The sequence below is a fragment of the Mixia osmundae genome (genome assembly GCF_000708205.1).
Source record: "Mixia osmundae IAM 14324 unplaced genomic scaffold scaffold_3, whole genome shotgun sequence".
Lineage (NCBI taxonomy): Eukaryota > Fungi > Basidiomycota > Mixiomycetes > Mixiales > Mixiaceae > Mixia > Mixia osmundae.
The window spans coordinates 646,598-662,372 of NW_014575561.1; the positions used below are offsets into that span (position 1 = coordinate 646,598).

General features: G+C 54.5%; 8 protein-coding genes across 8 annotated transcripts; 3 read left to right on the top strand and 5 right to left on the bottom strand.

Annotated features, from left to right (window-relative positions):
* Nucleotides 1-57: 57 nt before the first annotated feature.
* L969DRAFT_16117 (uncharacterized protein) lies at nt 58-927 on the bottom strand (the record flags this gene model as incomplete). Its single annotated transcript, XM_014713546.1, has 2 exons — nt 58-255; nt 313-927. 2 exons carry the CDS (start codon nt 925-927, stop codon nt 58-60), a joined length of 813 nt encoding a protein of 270 aa, XP_014569032.1.
* A 731-nt stretch (nt 928-1,658) lies between these two features.
* L969DRAFT_22709 (uncharacterized protein) lies at nt 1,659-2,864 on the top strand (the record flags this gene model as incomplete). The annotated part of the gene is made up of 7 exons (XM_014713596.1): nt 1,659-1,956; nt 2,003-2,108; nt 2,164-2,353; nt 2,402-2,513; nt 2,563-2,570; nt 2,620-2,666; nt 2,714-2,864. The coding sequence occupies 7 exons, from the start codon at nt 1,659-1,661 to the stop codon at nt 2,757-2,759; spliced, it is 807 nt and encodes a 268-aa protein (XP_014569082.1). The 3' UTR covers nt 2,760-2,864.
* On the bottom strand, nt 2,808-3,812 carry L969DRAFT_85981 (uncharacterized protein). The gene is made up of 3 exons (XM_014713879.1): nt 3,706-3,812; nt 3,454-3,568; nt 2,808-3,402 (listed from the first exon to the last, which is right to left on the bottom strand). The coding sequence occupies exons 2-3, from the start codon at nt 3,560-3,562 to the stop codon at nt 3,302-3,304; spliced, it is 210 nt and encodes a 69-aa protein (XP_014569365.1). The 5' UTR covers nt 3,563-3,568; nt 3,706-3,812; the 3' UTR covers nt 2,808-3,301.
* Nucleotides 3,812-6,576, bottom strand: L969DRAFT_85982 (uncharacterized protein). The gene is made up of 5 exons (XM_014713880.1): nt 5,811-6,576; nt 5,432-5,761; nt 4,846-5,383; nt 4,411-4,798; nt 3,812-4,349 (listed from the first exon to the last, which is right to left on the bottom strand). Exons 1-5 carry the CDS (start codon nt 6,158-6,160, stop codon nt 3,997-3,999), a joined length of 1,959 nt encoding a protein of 652 aa, XP_014569366.1. The 5' UTR covers nt 6,161-6,576; the 3' UTR covers nt 3,812-3,996.
* A 10-nt stretch (nt 6,577-6,586) lies between these two features.
* L969DRAFT_85984 (uncharacterized protein) lies at nt 6,587-8,790 on the top strand. The gene is made up of 12 exons (XM_014713881.1): nt 6,587-6,674; nt 6,799-6,910; nt 6,970-7,065; nt 7,121-7,193; nt 7,248-7,309; nt 7,357-7,630; nt 7,688-7,824; nt 7,876-7,969; nt 8,022-8,033; nt 8,083-8,202; nt 8,258-8,345; nt 8,397-8,790. The coding sequence occupies exons 1-12, from the start codon at nt 6,657-6,659 to the stop codon at nt 8,628-8,630; spliced, it is 1,320 nt and encodes a 439-aa protein (XP_014569367.1). The 5' UTR covers nt 6,587-6,656; the 3' UTR covers nt 8,631-8,790.
* On the bottom strand, nt 8,687-11,147 carry L969DRAFT_93293 (uncharacterized protein; the record flags this gene model as incomplete). The annotated part of the gene is made up of 4 exons (XM_014713882.1): nt 8,687-10,509; nt 10,557-10,788; nt 10,846-10,927; nt 10,990-11,147. 4 exons carry the CDS (start codon nt 11,145-11,147, stop codon nt 8,687-8,689), a joined length of 2,295 nt encoding a protein of 764 aa, XP_014569368.1.
* Nucleotides 11,148-11,427: 280 nt separating this feature from the next.
* On the top strand, nt 11,428-12,501 carry L969DRAFT_93294 (uncharacterized protein; the record flags this gene model as incomplete). The annotated part of the gene is made up of 3 exons (XM_014713883.1): nt 11,428-11,478; nt 11,536-12,363; nt 12,418-12,501. 3 exons carry the CDS (start codon nt 11,428-11,430, stop codon nt 12,499-12,501), a joined length of 963 nt encoding a protein of 320 aa, XP_014569369.1.
* A 48-nt stretch (nt 12,502-12,549) lies between these two features.
* L969DRAFT_102230 (uncharacterized protein) lies at nt 12,550-15,744 on the bottom strand. Its single transcript, XM_014713884.1, has 4 exons — nt 14,832-15,744; nt 13,071-14,778; nt 12,758-13,022; nt 12,550-12,702 (listed from the first exon to the last, which is right to left on the bottom strand). Exons 1-4 carry the CDS (start codon nt 15,690-15,692, stop codon nt 12,597-12,599), a joined length of 2,940 nt encoding a protein of 979 aa, XP_014569370.1. The 5' UTR covers nt 15,693-15,744; the 3' UTR covers nt 12,550-12,596.
* Between the last annotated feature and the right edge of the window lie 31 nt (nt 15,745-15,775).

A 15,775-nucleotide genomic window follows, 5' to 3' on the forward strand; every position in this document is an offset into this window, starting at 1 on the left:
AAACTGAGAGTGCAAGTGGCGTGTTCTGTATATGATGTATTTGCCTTAATTTTCAGCCTAGGCGCGCGTGCTTGCCGGATCGCCAGCGAGAGGCAGGTTGCTCTGCCGCGCAAGACACGCAGCCGAGACGCAAGGATCAATTTCCATGCAGAAGAATCGCTTGACAGCATGACTTCGTTGAGCCTTTGTCGGCAGCAGAGCTCTGATTTTCTGACTGGCGCCCGTACTCTTGCTGCTAGCCGAAGACACAAATGACTGCCAGATAATCAAAATCAGTACAATTTGGTAGTAGCTATGATGGACATGACGCACTACATTGCTGTCAACGCTCAGCTGACGACTGTCTCTTCGCGTGTCCGCTAGTACTTGGCTCCTTGACTTTCGGGGACCCTTCGCGCCAAGCGAAAGCAGACTGGCACGGTGTGATAGTGAGCGGGTATGGATGGCGTCAGAATTGATATCCTTTGAGCTGAAGACGACCGCTGGCAATGATCCGCGTCGGTCTGGCACGATAGCTGGCTCGAACATGGGCACAGATGCCAAGGGCATCGTGAGAGGAGCCTCCCACGAGCTGTCCGCCGCAGGCGCGAGCTCTCCCTCGCCGGGAGTCGCCGGCGAAGCCTCCTCAGACGAGGTAGATTCGGCAACGTCGTCAAAGATGCGTAGCCTCGCAGTGCCTGCTCCAGCTTGTTTGGGCGTTGCAAACGGATTGGAGAAGCTGATTGGCGTGTGTGCTCGAGGCGTGCCTGCCTCTGCGATGGGTTGTAAAGCCAGACCAGCGAATGCGCCCGGAAGCCCGTCCTGGTCTGACTTGACGGTGAGAGGTAGTTCCTCTAGCGACGACTGAGCATCAACGCGCTCACGCCAGGCCTTGACCTGCTCCAATTTGGCCATGTCCTGACCCTCTGCTGCCTCGGTCGGCTCCATCGTGCTCGTCAGTACGTGAAGAAGCGCACAGACCAGGCCTGACGTCTGCGCCTTCTCGCCGCTCTGAGCCAGAAATGAATCCGTTCGCGGATGATCGACGATCTAGACCGGGCTGCACCGCGGCTGATGATCGGTTAGTAACGGGGAGGAAACGTAGACGTGGCAAATTGCGCGCCACGTCCAAGTTCACGTCGAAGGGCGCCCTGCCTTCGCTGTTCACCGCACCGAACAGACTCTCCTTACCCTTCTTACTGCCGCAAGGTCACATGCGAGCATCGAGGGCGACTTGCGGACTGCGCGCCCTCGAGGTCTCGCGCCTGACGCGTCCGGTACGAGCGGGGGATTTTCCTCTCTCTTACGCACTCCACATTTTGTGCAAGACGACCTTTGTATCAGCAGGGCGTCCTACAGTAACATCACAGCATTAGTACGATTACTTGCATCCGATCCACCAAACCTGATGGACTCACATCGCTGCAGGACTCGCATACACCACATTCGCTATAGTTCACCACACTCATTAGCCTTTTCAGATCAGGACCCGGTCGTCCGTTCGTCAGGCACACGTCGTCTGCCTGCTCGCAAGCATATCATCATCGAGCAGTACCAGCACTTCTGCCTCATCGCACAGCGTTGGAACTGGCGATTGTACCCTAGTCCTCACGTCATCGAAAGAAAGATCTTACTTTTTCGGTCACAGCGAACAAGGGCCGTCAAAGCTGCTCGTCGAGATGCTGTTCAGCGATTGGAGCAAGATCATGACCTTTCTGATGATTCATGTCGTCGTTGTGCCGTTCATTCAGCATGAAATGCTGCACCTTACCTCGCTGCCCGCTATCTTTGTCTACCATCTCGTTGCTCAGCTCCTCTTCCATCGGAATATCAACAAGATTCTCGCTAGCGATTTCAGAGTGCGATATGGCTACCTCAAGAAGGACAGCCCGAGGACAAAGCTGCCGGCGGTCGAGCTCAAGTGGACAAAGATGGGCGGCCTTCTCGGAGCGTTCTTCAGGATAGCGACTCGCAAGTGTCTGATGACAGCGACTGTGGTCGAGCTTATTGGTGCCATTTGCAGTTTTTATCGCAGATGGCCAGGGCTCAAGGGCGAGCTTCGGCATCTCGCCAACCTGGATTGTGCACTACTCGGCTTATGTTCTTCTTCTAGACTTTGTGTTCTACTGGTGCGTCCACAGAATCTAGCGCAGTCAGCTGCTGAGCCCCACAATCTACAATCAGGGCGCATCGTACGCAGCACGAACATCCCTTCCTGTACAAATATGTACACGGCAAGCATCACCGCGCTCACCTGCCTAATGTACTCATGACAGTCCACGATACCATCTTTGAGAAGTTTTTCAATACCTTCATCCAGATGTGTCTCATCAACTGGATCATCCCCATGTCCTTCTGGGACCTTCACACGACCGTCGGTGAGCCCTCTGCCTACCTACGTCTCGGGCTGAGTCTTCGACAGTACTATGCAATCCATCTCATCGAAGCATTAGGCCATTCCGGCATCAAGTGTCATCTGACGAACCCACTAATGCCCTGGCTTGTCTTTTGCAAAACCGAATTGAGCATAGAAGGCACGCCTCTGCGCATCTGCGTGAGCGTAAAGCTGATATTCTCGCACAGATCATGATGTAAGTGCATTCTGGGCTACGTCTTGTCCGAAGCTGACACCCTCCAAAGCTGCATCATCGCAAGCTTCGCGGAAATTACGGCAAGCAGACGCTCGTGTGAGTATGCACGACGTTGCCCTTCAGCTTGCTGACTCGACGGCCAGCTGGGATGTGCTCTTCGGCACAAATCTGCCCCGCATCGAGACATAATGGACAACGACGTGGAGCCAGCGATTATAAGCCAGGCATACGGTGGTCATGGAAATTAAATGCAGGTATAGTCCGCTGAGAATGGAGGCAAATTGATGCAACGAGAAAAGGGCTACAACGAAGCCTCGTGAGTCCTGAGTTGCTACAGGCGCGGGGTGAGCGATTGATCGTATTCGACATGCTGAATGATGACTCATAAGCATGTCCTATGCGTGTCTATTTCTGTTTGCTGCCGGCAAGTCGTTGCCTGCGGGAAGTGAAGGGATCGTTGTCTTTGATTTTACTGTATGACATCGCAGAGGATCCGCGGTGGTGCTTGGTGATCGCTGGATACTGCTCGGTGTTGTTACAACGACAGAGACGCATGTAATTCGCAAAGGGGGAAGTTTGCTCATGCTTGTAATGATTGTGAGCTGGTATTTATACGTACATGCCGCCGACGCAAATCAGGTCGACTGCGCGTCCAGATCAAATGCGTGCTAGTGCCTGATCACACTCGTCTGGACTCGAAGGATCAGGCTTTAATTTTGCGACGCGCCGCCTTATGCAGACATTTCGTCCGCGTGTTGAGCCGCCTGTTCTCTTCTTAGGCGCTTCTTTTCGGTGACTTGCCATTGTTCGTGCGTGTATTTGAACAAATTGTCTGGACAGGTACTGATCAGTATGACGAAGAAGCGGGAACGCAAAGACGCACCATGATATCGCTTTGCCATCGTCTCGAGGTCGGTCGAGGGTACATTCATTGGTGGCGAGCCCGCGTCGCTTGAGCTCGAAGAGCCAGAGGAGTACGAAGCGCCGTCCATTGCTGACTGTAGACGCAAGCAGGAAGTGTCAGTGTCATGTCCGGCATGCTTGCTACTCGTCTCGGAAGCTGGAAATGAGAGGAGGGGTGCGTGCAGACACGTCCGACGAGAGTGGCAAGACCACTGAAAGGACGTGGACTGACATCAAGTGTAAGCAACTTAAGCGACAGATTCGATTGCGAGTGTCAAGGCGAGTAGAGGGCTTGTCAAAAGTCCTCGTCGGCGTCTGTATGTGCGTAGTCTCGCTGGGGAGAAGAGGAAACAGCGCGAGGTTTGATAATATTTCATTCCAGGCGTTCCCGTTGACGATCACTATACCGAACGTTTGCCCACGGGCCACTCGATCAACAGTCGAGAAGAGAGATCGACGTTCTCGAACAATACAGCATGTCTGGACTGTCTTACACATGGCACACAGCCCGAAGTAACGTTTATCAATGACGAACGTAGAGCGTGTCGATGACGTGGGTGAGGTCCAACTCTGTCTTGGCCCGGCTGATCACATCTTTGATCGTGCGTGTGAACCGTACTCCACAAGGGAGAAAGGCGAGTCTGGTCACCGAGAGCGGGAAGAAAGCCGGCAAAGCTGAGTTGATGATCGGCATTGCTTGCTCAATCGATTGCGTCACGCGAAGCTGGTCCGCTGCCTCATGCACGCCTTCGATGAGGATGCATGGCAGAGGTCGAGAAGTTCCACAGAGAAGAACTTCGATATTGCCAAAGCCGCATGTTCGGATGGCGATTGCCCGAAGTTCGGCATCGATAGAGAGGGGTGATATGATTTCGCCTGTGGCACATAGCGCTATATCAGTCTCGTGGAGGTTCCCCACGAGTGCGAATAAGCGTACCATTGCCGAGCATGAGCAGCTCGTCTTTGCGCATCTCATACACAAAGAGCTCATCGATCTGACCGTTCGCGTCGACATGGACGATTTTGCGGAAGAGATCTCGCGTGCGCCACTTGTGGCCATCGTTAGCGATAGCCTGGCTTGAAACCGCGATGTCTTCCGCATCCAGAACAAGCTCGTAAAGCTGCTCCGGCTCGGTCTGACCATACGCTGGCGTGTGCTCCGAGTCAACGGGCTCAAAGAAGACTGGCACGTCCGGAAACGCTTTCATGCCAAGGGCCAAGTCGAGAATCTCGTCCGACGGTTCATCGTTGTTGCCCCATTCCTTTGCAATGCAAGCTGGTCGACTGGCCATGAAGAAGCCCGCCTCCGTGGTTCCCAAAGTGACCTGCCCGAGTGTCAGAGATTGATGATTGGCATGGCGTTAACACTTGCCTGGACCTGAATGCCGAGCTTGATCGCTTTGGCCATCGTCGAACGCTCGACGCGAGATCCACCACAAGGAAGGGGCCCAAGACTGCGCAGATGGGACAGCCAGACACATTTGCGCTCTTCTTCCTCAGGCGTTTGAGTGGGGCCATGGAGGTAGTTGACAATGGCGGTCAGATCAGCCGAGTAGATAGAGTATTCCTGCGTGCCGACGCGCGTGAGATTGCCGAGCAATGCAGTCGGAGTGCATTCGATTGACTTGAAGAGCGGTAGGGCGATAGGCCAACCGCTACCGAGGAACATGATCTTGAGCACGATGCCAATGGGCGCGATCGCAAAGGGCTCCTTGTTGACGAAGACGATCCAACCCGGTGCCTTGCTTGTAAAAGTAGGCAAAGCAGCATCGCCATCTTCGTCAGAGGCAAGGCCCATACGACCCCGACGAGTCGGATTCATGAACCCTTCGAGGATCACATTGCGACGGATCTGAGCAAAGATTGCCTTATTGTGCCAAGGAATGACCTTTGGTGTCGAAGTAGAGCCCCTGCTAGCTTCGGTCAGTGATCATACTGTCTGCACGAGTGAAGCTCACGTCGAATGGAGGAGATAGGCAGGATCAGAAACGACCTTGTGCTTCATGACATATTTGATCTGATCGAGTCTCTCGCGACGGTCGGATCCGTCAATGATATTACCTGCCTCTCCGAAGGTACGCATGCTCATGTACTCTTGACGAGTAAGCTCGTGCAGGCAAATCGACGGGCGCAGTCCCGAGACGCAGTGACCTGCAGAGGCGACCGTGCCGCCGCAGACGAGTACAGAGACAGCAGCACGATCGCAAATCTCTGCGATCGTCTCGGCAGAGAGATAGGGATTGATTGGCATGGCCGTGAAACCGATCGACGAGAGCGCAAAGAACGGGCCTGCATGGATGATTCAGCGGGACGACAGGGCAGGTCTCAGAGACCGGACCGAAGAAGTCCTCAGCAGGACTGATCAGCACGCCTGCGACGGGCGCCTTCATCTGTGCAGCCGAGCCGGCGACCCCTGAGGATGAAGGCGTCGAGTTCATTTGTTGAGCGAATTTGGCTGACCAGGTCAGAGTGAGCTCGGCGAGGAAGTCAGAGTAGAACTGCCAGGTGACGGGCAGCCAATCTGTGCGCGCTTGATCTGGGATGAGGAAGACGATATCATCCGGTGTTGAGGCAGCGTGATCGTGGATGATGGACGCGATGTTAGGCAACGACTGCTCGTCTGATTTTGCCGTATAGATCGCGATGGGCTTTCGAGCACGAGCGGGAGATTCAATGCTTGTCGGCATGATGATAAGTCGAATGCGCTTGCGGTGCTGCGGATGAAGCTGAGCAAAGGCAAGCGCTTGACAAATTGGTCAGCCATTGAGCCATGTCCGCCGCGCGTCGAAGGCAGGCCAGAGCTACGGCAAGGTCACAGCGCCCTCGAGCCGATGGATTCCCGTCCGAGCATCGAGATGCGATCGAAGGTGTTTCGACCAGATGCTCTAAGCAGATTTCGGCATGGGACCTGAGCAGAATGCTCCATCGGAGGGAGTCGGGCCATGCATCTTGTCATTCGGATTATGAAAGCTACCCAGATGGTGTGCATCCGCATGAGAGGATGAGAGCCCTTTGAAGTCTCTGAGCGGGCTAGAAGGGGATGAGGGTTGAGAGCGTGCGCTAAGCTTGGGTGGGCATGATCGGCAGGCGCGTGCGATTGAGCGAATTGACATCACCGCATCACCGGCAGGAAGCTAGCGACGGCTCGGGCCGGACACAGATCATCCTTCAACCCTCGCAGGGATGTCAAAGTTCCTAGATGTAAGCGAGCATCACTACTGATTGTGCCGGCCACACGCCGTCAGCTTGACCAAGTCAGATATCATGACGAGCATCTACCGCGAGCATCGCAAGGACACGGGCTGATGTCAATGACTGCTTCTAGACGGGCTGCGACATTGTCAAGCAGGCTATCGAGCAGGACATCGCTCAGAACTTCGAAGAGGCGCTCAAGCTCTACAAGAATGCGCTCGACTACTTCAGCATGGCCCTCAAATGTCAGTGAACTCGGAGCATGCCTGCCTCGTGCTCAACATGCTCGTGCTTGAACCGGCAGACGAGAAGAATGCCAAGTTTCAAGAGATGATCAGGTCTAAGCTGGAAGAGTATCTCAATCGCGCGATACAGATCAAGGACCATCTCAGCCAGCTAGGCGAGCTTGCGCATCCATCCGGCTCTGGCAAGATGCTGACCTGAGACAAAACTAGATGAGAAGCGGCAACGTCAAGCGGTGGGCGCGAACGGACAGGCTAAAGGCAGTGGCGGCGGCATGGGCCAGAAGTCAGTCTCGCGCGTCGATGTTGCTCATCCCTGAACGATCATGTGTCCTGATAGGAAGCCAGGCGACGGCGATGATGATGACACAGACACAAAGAAGCTACGAGCGGGCCTATCGAGCATGTTTTTAGCCGCTCTTGGCACGCTAAGCTGATATCGTCTGCAGGCGCAATCTTGTCCGAGACACCCAATGTAAGATGGGAGGACGTGGCCGGTCTCGAGCCTGCCAAAGAGTCACTTAAGGAAGCCGTCATCCTACCCATCAAGTTTCCGCATCTGTTCACAGGAAAGCGGACGCCATGGCGCGGTATACTGCTTTACGGCCCGCCGGGAACGGGCAAATCGTTTCTGGCGAAAGCAGTCGCGACAGAAGCAAAAAGCACCTTCTTTTCCGTCTCATCGTCAGACCTCGTCAGCAAATGGATGGGCGAATCCGAACGGTACGTCGCAACGAGATGCGAGCAAGGTCGGGACTCACCCCTGTTCGTGGCGTGCAGACTCGTCAAGCAGTTATTCGCAATGGCACGGGAGAACAAACCAGCAATCATCTTCATCGACGAAGTCGATTCCTTGTGCGGTACTCGTGGAGAGGGTGAATCAGAAGCCTCTAGACGTATCAAGACAGAATTCCTCGGTGAGCATGACGTTGACAGCTACCAGTCGTAGCTCAAAACCGGTGATGCAGTCCAAATGCAAGGTGTGGGCAACGACTCGACAGGTGTGCTCGTCCTAGGCGCCACCAATATACCCTGGCAGCTTGATTTGGCCATCAAGCGAAGGTGCGTTTCGTCCTGTCTGTGGTAGTCAATCTGACCGAGTTCGGCCGTCTAGATTCGAGAAGAGGTAATAGATCTAAAGAGTGTCATTCGTGCTAATCTGACAGTTTTTGTAGGATATACATCCCGCTACCGGATGCACAGGCGAGGCGGCGCATGTTTGAGCTCAACGTTGGGACAACGCCTTGCACGCTCACCTCATCAGACTACCGCGATCTCGCAGACAAGACAGACGGGTACGCTTCATCGCCCAGCTCCAGCTTGTCTACCGGCTACTCATACCGCGAGCAGATACTCTGGTTCCGATATCGCAGTGCTCGTGAGAGATGCCTTGATGCAGCCTGTGCGCAAGGTGATGAGCGCCACTCACTTTAAAGAGGTATTTACCACCAGCCTGCTTGTGAAAATCCACTGATGGGCTTTTTGGCAGGTCTCAGTGCCGGCGGAAGATGGCAGCGCCGACGTGCGCAAGCTGACGCCATGCTCACCTGGTGATCCAGATGCGATTGAAAAGTCTTGGACGGACGTAGAGACAGACGAGCTGCTCGAGCCACCTCTCAACCTGCGAGATTTCCTCCGCGCGGCTCAGAGCGTCAGACCGACCGTCGCTGCTGACGACTTGCTCAAATTCAAGGAATTCACGGACGAGCTGGGTAGCGAGTAGAGGCGCTAATGGTGCATGATATAGCAACAGACATGTAACAATCTATTGGGTTATTGTCAAGAGGGAGTAGCCACGCCAAGGGACTTTGCGACCGAGGCTGCCTTAAGACAGGCTTCCTGCCACTCTGCCTCGCGATCCGAGAGCCAAGTGATTGCGCCGCCGGCCCCGATGGACATGTGAAGCTGATCCGAGTCGAAAGCTCGTGACTCGACGTTATCATGCTCTGGTGTGGCAATTGTGAGCGTACGGATCACGACGCTCAAGTCGACGCGATCGTCGATTGAGATGAAGCCAAGTGCACCAGAATAGATGCCTCGAGGTTTGTAGTCCTCCAAGTCCTCGAGCAACTGCATCGTTCGAAGCTTGGGAGCGCCCGTCATCGAACCGGGAGGAAAGCATCGCTTAATCGCTTCGAAAGGACCGACCTGAGCTTTGAGCGTGCCGGAGATAGTCGATACAAGCTGGTGAACGGTCTCGAAAGACTCTATTGCCCAGAGCTTATCCACTTCAATACTCGACGGATGACAGAAACTGGCCATCTCTGCTCGAATGAGATCGACGATCATGAGACCTTCTGCGCGTTCTTTAGGGTCACGCTGGAGCGTCTTTGCGATTTGCGCATCTTTGAGTGCATCGAGCTTATTGCGCTGAGCTGTACCCTTGATGGGCTTCATCTGGATTCGTCGCTCCTCGAAATTGTCCCGTGTCGGCCAGATCTGTAGCAATCGCTCGGGCGATGAGCAAAGAACGCGCAAGCCCGGCAGCGCAAGATAAGCAGCAAAGGGAGCCGGATTGTTTGCGCGAAGCTGAAGGTACGTCGCGAAAGGGTCAATCTTTGTCGCTTGATGCGGCACCAAGTCAAATTTGTTCGTCAGATTGAGTTCGTAAGATTCGCCTGCTTGGATGTACGAGCGAGTCTGATCGATCTTGCGCCGATACTGCGAGCCTTGAATGACAGGAACACAGCTCGTTGCAGCAGGCAGGGCAGCAGCTTGGATCGCCTGCGTAGTATCGCCGCTGTTGAGGAAGTGTTCGACCGTCTTTAGCCATTCGGCCGCCGCTGCTTCATCGACAGCGAACTGGATACCATGTAACTCAGCTCGACCGGTGAGCACACGAGCATGCCAGGTCCGAAGCTCGTGGTCGTAGGCGAGAACGCGAGGACAGAAGAGTAGCTGAGCGTCGGCTTGTCGGGCAGGATCTGCATGATACTCGGCAGGCAGCGATTCACGCTTGAGCTCGTAGCCGAGGTAGCCATACCAGCCTACGGGTATGTCGCACTCGCTCGATACATCCGTGACGTCTGCAAGATGACGATGGAGATCAGAGGCGTACGACCAGAATGATTGATCGTTGCTGAGGAGCGTTTCCTCGATCTGGCCAGAGATTGATTTGAGCGTGCAGACACGTTCCTGGAGTCGATACGAGAGAGCGGCGCTAGGTATGCCCAGATATGACCAACGAGAATGAGCAGTCGGACGGGCACTGTCGAGCCAGATCTCGCCCAGCCCAGGTGCGATGCCTTGGCACATGGTTTGGAAGACTTGAGCCGGCTCCTTTGGGTTTGCTGCTTGGAACTGATGAGCAGCCATGGAAGCCGTCTTGACGTTTGCCAAGAGAGGCTTGACCGTGTCGCGACAATGAGTAGCCGAGCTGACCTGCAGCTTGTGGCTCAGAGCGCGATCTTCTTGCAAATCTAGATGACGAGTCGCCATGTCGAGGAAGTTGCTCAATATATTGGCGCCGTAGGTCGAAGCGACACTCTCTGGATGGAATTGCACGCCCCATATCGGTTTGCTCGTGTGCTGGAGACCCATAATGCTTGGGCGGCCATCTGGCGACGTCGAGTAAGCCGTTATTTGTAGCTCATGTGGCAAATCTGCAGAGCCATGAGCTCGGCCTGCTGCCACCTTGCGAAAGACTGACCTGGCTCGGACACGGTCAGAGAGTTGTAGCGGACAGCATCGAAGACGGGCGGAAGATCTTTGAAGAGCCCTTGCGATGACTCGATTTGGATCTGGCAGACTTGACCATGGACAAGATCAGGCTCAGAGTCGATCAGGCCGCCAAAGGCGGTGGCCATGCCTTGATGACCGAGACAGATACCGAAGATGGGCTTATCGCATTCTCTGAGCAAACGATGCGCGAGGCCAAAGTCCTGCAAGATAGACATCGGCCATGAACGCGATCACGCGTCAGGACACAAGTCACACACCTCGAGCCGATCTGGTCGACCTGGACCGGGCGAAAGGATGACAATGTCAATTTCTGGCAGTATATCATGACTGAGCTGATCCCTGTTCATCGTGCGGCGCATCATTCAGCTACAAGCCTGAACATGACGAGGGCTCACACGAACCAAGTGAGCGTATCATGGTGTCGCACGAGGATTCTGCGCTCTAGCTCCGCATCGGTATAGTTGAGAGGATGCCGGGTGAGCAAGTGGAGCAAATTGTTGGTGTACGAGTCATGGTGGTCGAGGATGAGGATCCGTGCCTGGAGTGGCTTGGAATCCATGACGACGGGCGAGTCGTGCGCTCGACGCTTGCTCGTCTTAAGCGTCGGCGAGGTTGCAGGGGCATGACTAGCTACTCTGTGAGTAGATCAGATCGTCGACTGGGCGGTCCATCTGGGCGCACAGACTGATCGACGCCGAGTTCTGTTGACGGTGTCTGCTCGAGTCGCGTGCCGGCACTGAAATTTTGAGAGGCAGCAATCGAGTGTGGTGAGGAGGAGATGACAGGGTCGATATGAGTTTGAGTGACCTGCAAGAGGCGTAGACAGAGCTCAGGACACAATGTGGAAGAAGGAGAACCCCTACTCGATCGCTAAAGGTCTCCCTCGCATGGCAAGTGAGACCGTCAGGTCATCGCACCTCACAGCTCATGGCTGACCTTCCTTGCAGTCATGGCATCCCAAAAACCTCTTCAATCTCTACCAGAGGACATATGGCGAGCTTGCGAGGGAGCTCAAGTTCACCCAACCCCGGTTGACGCTCTTTCAGCAAAAGTGGCTCTCCAGACGGGTCGTGCGAGCCTACCATGGCGACTGGATCCAAGAGAAGAAGTTCTCAAAGCACTACGTTCCCAACTCCCTGCCCGCCATTCTCGCAGAATCGGGTAAATCCGTCAGAGAACACAGCTCGAGATCGCCCGCCGCGACAGCCACCAATGAGGATAAAGCGAGACAAGCCGTCCCGCTTACTTCGCTCATGTTCAGAGAGGTCGAACGAAGGCTCGACGTCCTCGTCTTCCGTGCTTGTCTCGCCAGCAGCGTCTACAAAGCCAGAAGGATGGTCATCCATGGCAAAGTGAGAGTGAACGGCGACGTGCAACGCGCTGCTGGCTATCTCGTCCAACCCGGCGATCTCTTCACTGTCGATCCTGCAGCAGTTGAATTGCTCAGACGCCCCGGTCAAGATATCGTTGATGCTCTCGAATCAGCGACCGAGTCAGAGTCCGATGAGACAGACGAAGTAGTCGAAGAGACCGACGAAGAGATTGCCGCCCAGCCTGACCCAAGCCCAAGTACGAGCTCATTAGCTCCAGAGACGGAGCCACGCGAGTTCCATCTGCCAGACTATGCCGCACCTTTTCTCTTCATTCCCACCTACTTAGAAGTCGACTTTGAGACTTGCTCCGCCGTCTACGTTCGCCATCCTACCGCCCGATCGGGCTACAGCGAGATACCGAGTCCCTACTCTGCCGATGGCGAAGTCATGGCGCTCGTATGGGTGCGTCTAGTCCACATCACTAAGATATACGCATGAACTGACAGATCAACGCAGGAGCACTACAATCAAGTCGGACGACGGAGAAGGGCCAGAACGCCAAATTCGCTCGGCGGCCGCATAGAGCCTCTGTATCTCTGAGCTCGCATGCATGCAATCGCATTCTTGTTGTAATGTTACTTTCAAAAAGAGGCACATCTCATGCATAGTAATGTCAACAAACACGTCTCGGAATACTACCAGTAGTAGTCTGTGCGCGAAGGTACCACGTCCGGCTCGCCCACTTCTTTCCGTCGCTTCTTCTCTGTCGCCCACCGTTCCGTCCACTGCTTCATCTTGGCTCTGAAATATATGTTCTCGTCAGCAGAGAAGAGGGTACAAACATGAGTCAACATGCCTTGAAGTCGCATTGTGAACGTTGACGGTGGCAATGATGCGGGTATAATTGAGAGAAAGTGCGAAACAGGTCAGCTCGTAGAAGCTTGAATGCTCGCTGTAAGGCACGCCATAAGCCTGGTAACGTTCCGTCGAATCGCGTTGCGGATAGAGGTATGCCGGTGTAAAGGGCATCGAGCCTTTCGCGACGACCCGCGCGACGGAAGGCATCTTTTCTTCCGTCGCATCAGGCCTGAATGTCCATCCTGTGCCGCGAATACCAATGACTGCAGAGCATGAGTAACTCATTGGTACTACTTGACTGTTGCGCTCACTCTTGGTGAAGTAGCGACTGAATTGCTCTAGATATTCCTCGAGTGTTTCGCGCTTGATGGCAAACAGGTTCGTCACGTGAACTTGCGCCTCGAAAGGGTCTTTTGTGAGCATCGCATGGAGCTCAGGATCATCCATGCACGAGAAGAGCTTGTGCTTCTGTTCGTTTGCGTAGACCTTGGAGCCGAGGGCCTGTGCAATACCTTTGAAAATTTTCTCTTTCCCCACGGAGTATGTGCCGACTAGCACGAGGATATGCTCTCGTTTCGATGGCTTGACGTCCGGATCGGTCTTCATCGCCTGTTTGTCGTCTACTTTGCTATCTTCGTCATGATCCCGGACGGAATTGATTACCTCTGAAGTTATCGTGGATGGCTCGAGCTCTTCCTTGACCGTTGGCAGGTCTGGCAAGGTCTCATGGCCAGGACTATGACTGATAAAGTCCGCCCGCGCATTGACAGAAGGACTATCGACCAGAGTATCTGCTTCCTCGTCCTCTTCTTCGTCTATTTGCGGCGCTTGCGAGTCTTCGCGATCGAACATAGAGTCTTCGTCAGGATCGCGCATCGAATCTTCCATCTCCTCTTCGTCATCGAATGCATTACCACCGAGCAGATCGGCAGCACTCTCGTTTTTGATCTCTTCCTTGACTTCATCCTTCACTTCCGTCTTGACGCCAGTCACACCCAGCCAGTCCTTAAACTTGACCTCTTGCTTTGCTCGCTGCTGACCACCCTGATAGCCTTTGCGCAGCGCCGTCGTATCTCCATCAATGCGTTGCTTGATGAGGGCAGCGCAAGCATCGACAACTTGCTCTTGTGCTGGAAACGTATAGCGTGGATTGAGGTATGTCGTGTCAAGGTAGCAGATATCTATCCGCTTGCCAGCCAGCGCAGGATGACGAATGTGAACCGGACTCGCTCGGAAATCACCACAATGCAGATAACGGAAGATACGTGATGGCGTCTTGCTATACGGCGATTTGGGATCGGTATGAGGCGCCTCAAAGAGGAACAAGCATGAGCCGGGGCAGTGATTGGCATCGATGAGAGTGACCGTGACTCCTGCTATGACAGTGGGCGTATCGAAAGGCAGTGGGTGGACGTATTCGGGCTTGACGCCAAGATTAGCAACAATCAAGTTACAAGTCGTCTTCGAAGCGTAGACCGGCCCATGATTCCAAGAGCCGGATAGATTGGTGTAGTGATCAGCATGAGCATGAGACAGAAAGTAAGCCTTGATGCCTTTGATGCCTCCGTAACGAAACGCGTCGACTGCAATCGGCATGCCTTCCATGACTTTGTAGAATGGACATGGTCGAGGAGCCGATTTGCGCCAGGGCATCTTCTCTGCTATAGCTGCCTTCTTCCATGCTTTGTCTTCCGCATGACCAAGCATGAGCGCCGTGAAAGCATTTGGCTTGCCTGTGCCTGGTCTTGCGATCCCGTTCGACACACTTGGCGCAGGTTGTGCATTCGTCATCTGCGGCTGATCATTTTCATGCTTTGGAGCTTTTGAAGTCGACCGAAGCTGGTGTCGAAAATCGCTAAGCTTGGTCATTGGACGCGCTTTGCCCTTTGATCTGGATGCCACAATGCGCGGCTCGAGCGACCGAGACTTTGAGCGCCTCGCAGGCACTGTGGATACGGAGCGCGATCTTTCGCGCATGCTCGCTCTGTCCACGCACGAGTTGACGTGTAGCTGAAGTGCCTGTTTAGACTCAGAATCAGGTCGGCTTTACGTAACTGCGTAGGTAATCTGACCTCTTCGCTCGCATTTTCGAATAGCTGGCTGCACACTGGACAGGCAGGCTTTGGCGCACTCCTGACTGCTGGCGGCGGGCCTTGCTCATCGTCGCTGTCATCGAGTACAATGACCTCTTGTCGTTGTAGCTCGCGTAACAGTCCAGCATGCTGCTGGTCCTGGGACATGACGTGGATTCCTTCCTCCCGAAAATCATCGCCAGATTCGTAGTCCCATGCTTCGTCCTCTGTCGCGGTCGCGCTGCCGGTTTCGCTTTGTTCATCATCAGATTCGATTGCCTTGCCGCCATTGAGCATAGTCTCTTCATCCCATAGCATGCTGAAGCCATCCATATCGAATGTAGACGTGCCGGCCGATGCGCCTACTGCGTCTGGCTGCTTCGGGGGCACCTTGCTTTTCTTACTCGAGGCTTGCATCGAATTGCTCGACGAGGTTCTTTGTAAAATCGCAGGTCTGCTCGCGCCAGCGACGGGTGTATCATCAATGCACATGAGGCCATCTTCTTCCAGTGTGACCGAGCTCTTCCTCTTCAGCTTGATCGGTTCGGGAACATCGCCGTTCGTCGCAGGAGTGACTGAGACAATCTCAACGCGCTCTGGGTCGGTAGCTCTGAGCTCGCCTGCAGGCTTCTTGGATGCCGCACGACTCGTACGAGTAGCACTAGCAGAAAGGCTGTGCTCACGAGCCTCCCTGGTCTTGGACGCAGGCGTAGCAGGCTGCTTGAAGTAATCTAAGATCGTGGCCGGATTGCCCGACAGTGCAGCGGTCTCTGAGCCTGATCGCTTCCTGGCTGGTGTCTTCCTAGGCGTAGACGATTCAGATCTACTGTTCGCCGACTTTGAGCTCTTCTTAGGCGGCATGTTGCATGCACCATCCGGTCCTCGATGTCGGTGCAATGCTCCACGACGTGGCAATTCGCGCGATTCGCGACGAGTCTCGACAA

Coding starts and splice junctions, on each gene's coding strand:
- L969DRAFT_85981 (XM_014713879.1), bottom strand. CDS start 3,562: ATGGACGGCGCTTCGTACTCCTCTGGCTCTTCGAGCTCAAGCGACGCG. Junction 3,403..3,453: donor GATGGCAAAGCGATATCATG/GTGCGTCTTTGC, acceptor GTACCTGTCCAG/ACAATTTGTTCAAATACACG.
- L969DRAFT_85982 (XM_014713880.1), bottom strand. CDS start 6,160: ATGCCGACAAGCATTGAATCTCCCGCTCGTGCTCGAAAGCCCATCGCG. Junction 5,762..5,810: donor CCTGCTGAGGACTTCTTCGG/TCCGGTCTCTGA, acceptor CATCCATGCAGG/CCCGTTCTTTGCGCTCTCGT. Junction 4,350..4,410: donor GCTGCTCATGCTCGGCAATG/GTACGCTTATTC, acceptor TATGTGCCACAG/GCGAAATCATATCACCCCTC.
- L969DRAFT_85984 (XM_014713881.1), top strand. Junction 8,203..8,257: donor CTCGCAGACAAGACAGACGG/GTACGCTTCATC, acceptor TACCGCGAGCAG/ATACTCTGGTTCCGATATCG. Junction 8,346..8,396: donor GCGCCACTCACTTTAAAGAG/GTATTTACCACC, acceptor GCTTTTTGGCAG/GTCTCAGTGCCGGCGGAAGA.
- L969DRAFT_102230 (XM_014713884.1), bottom strand. CDS start 15,692: ATGCCGCCTAAGAAGAGCTCAAAGTCGGCGAACAGTAGATCTGAATCG. Junction 14,779..14,831: donor TCGAAAATGCGAGCGAAGAG/GTCAGATTACCT, acceptor GAGTCTAAACAG/GCACTTCAGCTACACGTCAA. Junction 13,023..13,070: donor CAGTCGCTACTTCACCAAGA/GTGAGCGCAACA, acceptor CATGCTCTGCAG/TCATTGGTATTCGCGGCACA.